The sequence below is a fragment of the Protobothrops mucrosquamatus genome, unplaced genomic scaffold (genome assembly GCF_001527695.2).
Source record: "Protobothrops mucrosquamatus isolate PMUCROS unplaced genomic scaffold, P.Mucros_1.0 scaffold4259, whole genome shotgun sequence".
NCBI classification, from domain to species: Eukaryota; Metazoa; Chordata; class Lepidosauria; order Squamata; family Viperidae; genus Protobothrops; species Protobothrops mucrosquamatus.
Window position 1 is genome coordinate 41,233 of NW_015390177.1, and position 3,429 is coordinate 44,661.

Consider the following 3,429-nt stretch of genomic DNA (forward strand, 5'->3'; position numbering starts at 1 on the left):
TAAGTGTGAAAAACGGTCATCAGTCACTTTTTCCAGTGCCGTTGTAATTTTGAATGGTTACTAAATGAATTGTTTTAAGTCAAGGTCTACCTGTAAAGAACTCTGCTATGCTTTGAACTCAACAAAAGCTCCTGGTTCACACCGTGTTTACAGTCAATTCGAATGCAGTAAAAATAACTTTTCCCAGCTTTGTTCAGCGGCTTTAGTAAGGAGTGACGTTTCTGCGTCATGAATAGGATCGCTGTTTGGAAGCCAAGTCTCAGAGTAGGCCAAATCTTAACATCACATGGATAATATTATTAAATTTTGGAACAGTGAAAAACATATTGAGCACTTATCCATAGGAAGGAATTGATCCATCACATGAATTTATTTGAAGGCTCTTATGCGTCAAAGGTTCTGATCTTTTTTTTAAAAAAATCCTTTGAACAAAGCCGCATCGTCTTTTTAATTCTTGCAAGCAATAAAATAGACAAAAACGGCACTTTGAATTGGTTCATTGTTTACAGAAATACACTCCGTCGTAAATCCAGTGGAATACAGAATAGTGGGTGCCATTGACTTTGGGTCGGTTTTAACTTATTTCACAGCAAACCGGGATGCTTTGCAAAAAAAAAAAAAAAAGTGGAAAGGGGTACATCTGTGCATCTTTCAACGGCGTTGAACTTCAAAAAGATGAGTAGAAATGTTAGTATGTCGATTAAAATCCCCAAAGACAGACACAGGGATTGTCTCACCTACCCATACTACATCAAACTATTTCAGAACAATTCAAGAAACAGAACATTCCATCTGCAAAAAATTAGTAGACTGGAAAGAAACGATGAGCTAAAATGGGTGGGAGTGCACTCAAATCAAAGGTATATAAATGTGGGGGTGGAGGTCCGTTCCCCGAGCTTATGGGATGGTTTTCCGAACGTTTTGTTACCTTAAACAAGAAGTCCTTGACTTACAACCTCAACTGAGCTCATGTAGTTCTGTAGTTTACAATTATAGTAAACTTTGGCAACAGTATTCCTGGAGCCTAGTAATGCAAGCCCCCCGTCACTTCCCTACATGGGTCACAACATCCCATGCTCCCAAAAGGAATGGAGCAGTTAAGAGTCTAGAAACCCCCCCTGTTTACTTGGAGTAAGTTAATTCACTAGGGCTGAGAAACAAAATTGGATTATGCTATCGCTAATTACGATCAATATGCTTAATACATATACAAGAAGGACTAGGGGTGACATGAGAGCAGAGTTCCAGTATCTCAGGGGCTGCCCCAAAGAAGAGGGAGTCAAGCTGTTCTCCAAAGCACCTGAAGGCAGGACAAGAAGCAACGGATGGAAACTAACCAAGGAGAGAAGCAACCTAGAACTAAGGAGAAACTTCCTGACAGTGAAAACAATTAATCAGCGGAACAACCTGCCTCCAGAAGTGGTGCATGCTCCAACACTGGACGTTTTTAAGAAGAGACTGGACAGCCATTTGTCTGAAATGGTATAGGGTTTCCTGCCTGACCACAGGGTTGGACTAGAAGATCTCCAAGGTCCCTTCCAACTATTCTATTCTATTCTATTCTATTCTATTCTGTTCTGTTCTGTTCTGTTCTGTTCTACTCTACTCTCTATTCTATTCTATTCTATTCCATTCCATTCTATTTCTAATTCCTAAATTCTATTCTATTCTACTCTACTCTTATTCTATTCTGCAATATCCTTTGTAGAGAAGCTCTCCTAAATAAATTTTCTCTTACCCAAGGAAACAGTTTGCACAATGCCCAAACTTCTAATTTTATTGTTTGCTTTGTAGAAATTTGAAGATCAATAACAAGCCAGTGCCAAGTAATACATAAATGCTTTTCCCCTATCTCTGAGGAGAAAGAAACTGCAAATATATACGTCAAACTGTGACACAAAGAAGGAAGGCTGGCGTATGCATGATAGATGGTTAGCAGGAAGTTGGAATGAATTATGATTTCCTCTTGTCTCGTGTTTCAGGTCTAGCAGTTTCCAGCTCTCTTTTTCAATCATTACACTACAAGGTGACCTTCAGTCACCTTTTGAGGAAGTTTCAATAAAAATTCAATTGGCACTTGGTTATTTTTTGCCCAGAGATGCGAACAGACTCAAAAGTCTCCATCATTCTTGGCCCTGATCTTTACTAAGGTTTAGTAACAGAGATGAGATCCAGCCAAACTTAACAACTGCAGTGATTGGCTTAATAACTGTAGCAAGAAAGGAAGGGCAAAACTCACTAAACAACCGTCCCTCTTAGCAACAGAAATTTTGCGCTAAATTGTAGTTGTAAATTCCGGGCTATCTATAAATACTGTGATACACCTATGATGGAAATATGTAGTCAATTTTATGACGGTATAAGGAATTCAAGAAGTTGTAAGTTGCAGGTTAGAAATAGGTTGGTTTACAAGAATAGAATTAGTGTTCTACACAGGTAGACCTTGACTTATAATAGTTCATTTAGTGACCACACTGAAAAAAGTGGCTTTTCACATGACCGTTGAAGCATCTCCACAGTCACATGATCAAAATGCAGACACTTGGCAACTGACTTGTATTTATGACAGTTGCAGGGTCCCAGTATCCACGTGACCCCCTTTTGTGAACTTCTGACGAGCAAAGTCAATGGGGGGAAATCCAAAGTCACTTAACTTTCCTGTTACTCCCTTAAAAAAGGCAATGATTTGCTTCAACCACAGCTGCGAGCAAAGTCGTAAAACGGGACAGACTTACTTAACCAATGTTTTCCCTTAGCCACCTATGTGTTGAGCTGAATTTCTGAATGTCGTAACTGGAGGACTGTATATTAATAGGCCATTTATCCAATTAGTTGGAGAAAAATTTGCTTTTCCCTCCTGTTACCAGTCAGTCACTCTAGGACAAGGGGTCTTCAAACTTGGCCCTTTGATGACTGGTGAACTTCAACTCCCAGAATTCCTCAGACAGCGTGCCTGGCTGAGGAATTCTGGGAGGGGTCTTCGAACTTGGCCCTTTCATGACTGGTGGACTTCAACTCCCAGAATTCCTCAGCCAGCGTGCCTGGCTGAGGAATTCTGGGAGGGGTCTTCGAACTTGGCCCTTTCATGACTGGTGGACTTCAACTCCCAGAATTCCTCAGCCAGGATGCTTTAAGACAGGGGTCTTCAAACTTGGCCCTTTTATGACTGGTGGACTTCAACTCCCAGAATTCCTCAGCCAGGATGGTTTAAGACAGGGGTCTTCAAACTTGGCCCTTTCATGACTGATGGACTTCAACTCCCAGAATTCCTCAGCCAGGATGGTTTAAGACAGGGGTCTTCAAACTTGGCCCTTTTATGACTGGTGGACTTCAACTCCCAGAATTCCTCAGCCAGGATGGTTTAAGACAGGGGTCTTCAAACTTGGCCCTTTTATGACTGGTGGACTTCAACTCCCAGAATTCCTCAGC

At 41.0% G+C, this 3,429-nt stretch overlaps 1 protein-coding gene across 1 annotated transcript in view; it reads right to left on the reverse strand.

Moving 5' to 3' along the window:
- The window catches only part of GSAP (gamma-secretase activating protein), a 41,311-nt gene extending 41,081 nt beyond the window's left edge, over positions 1–230 (reverse strand). The window contains exon 1 of the mRNA XM_029286610.1: positions 143–230. Coding sequence (XP_029142443.1) covers positions 143–230 — 88 coding nt within the window. The remainder of the gene's footprint in view (positions 1–142) is intronic.
- Between the last annotated feature and the right edge of the window lie 3,199 nt (positions 231–3,429).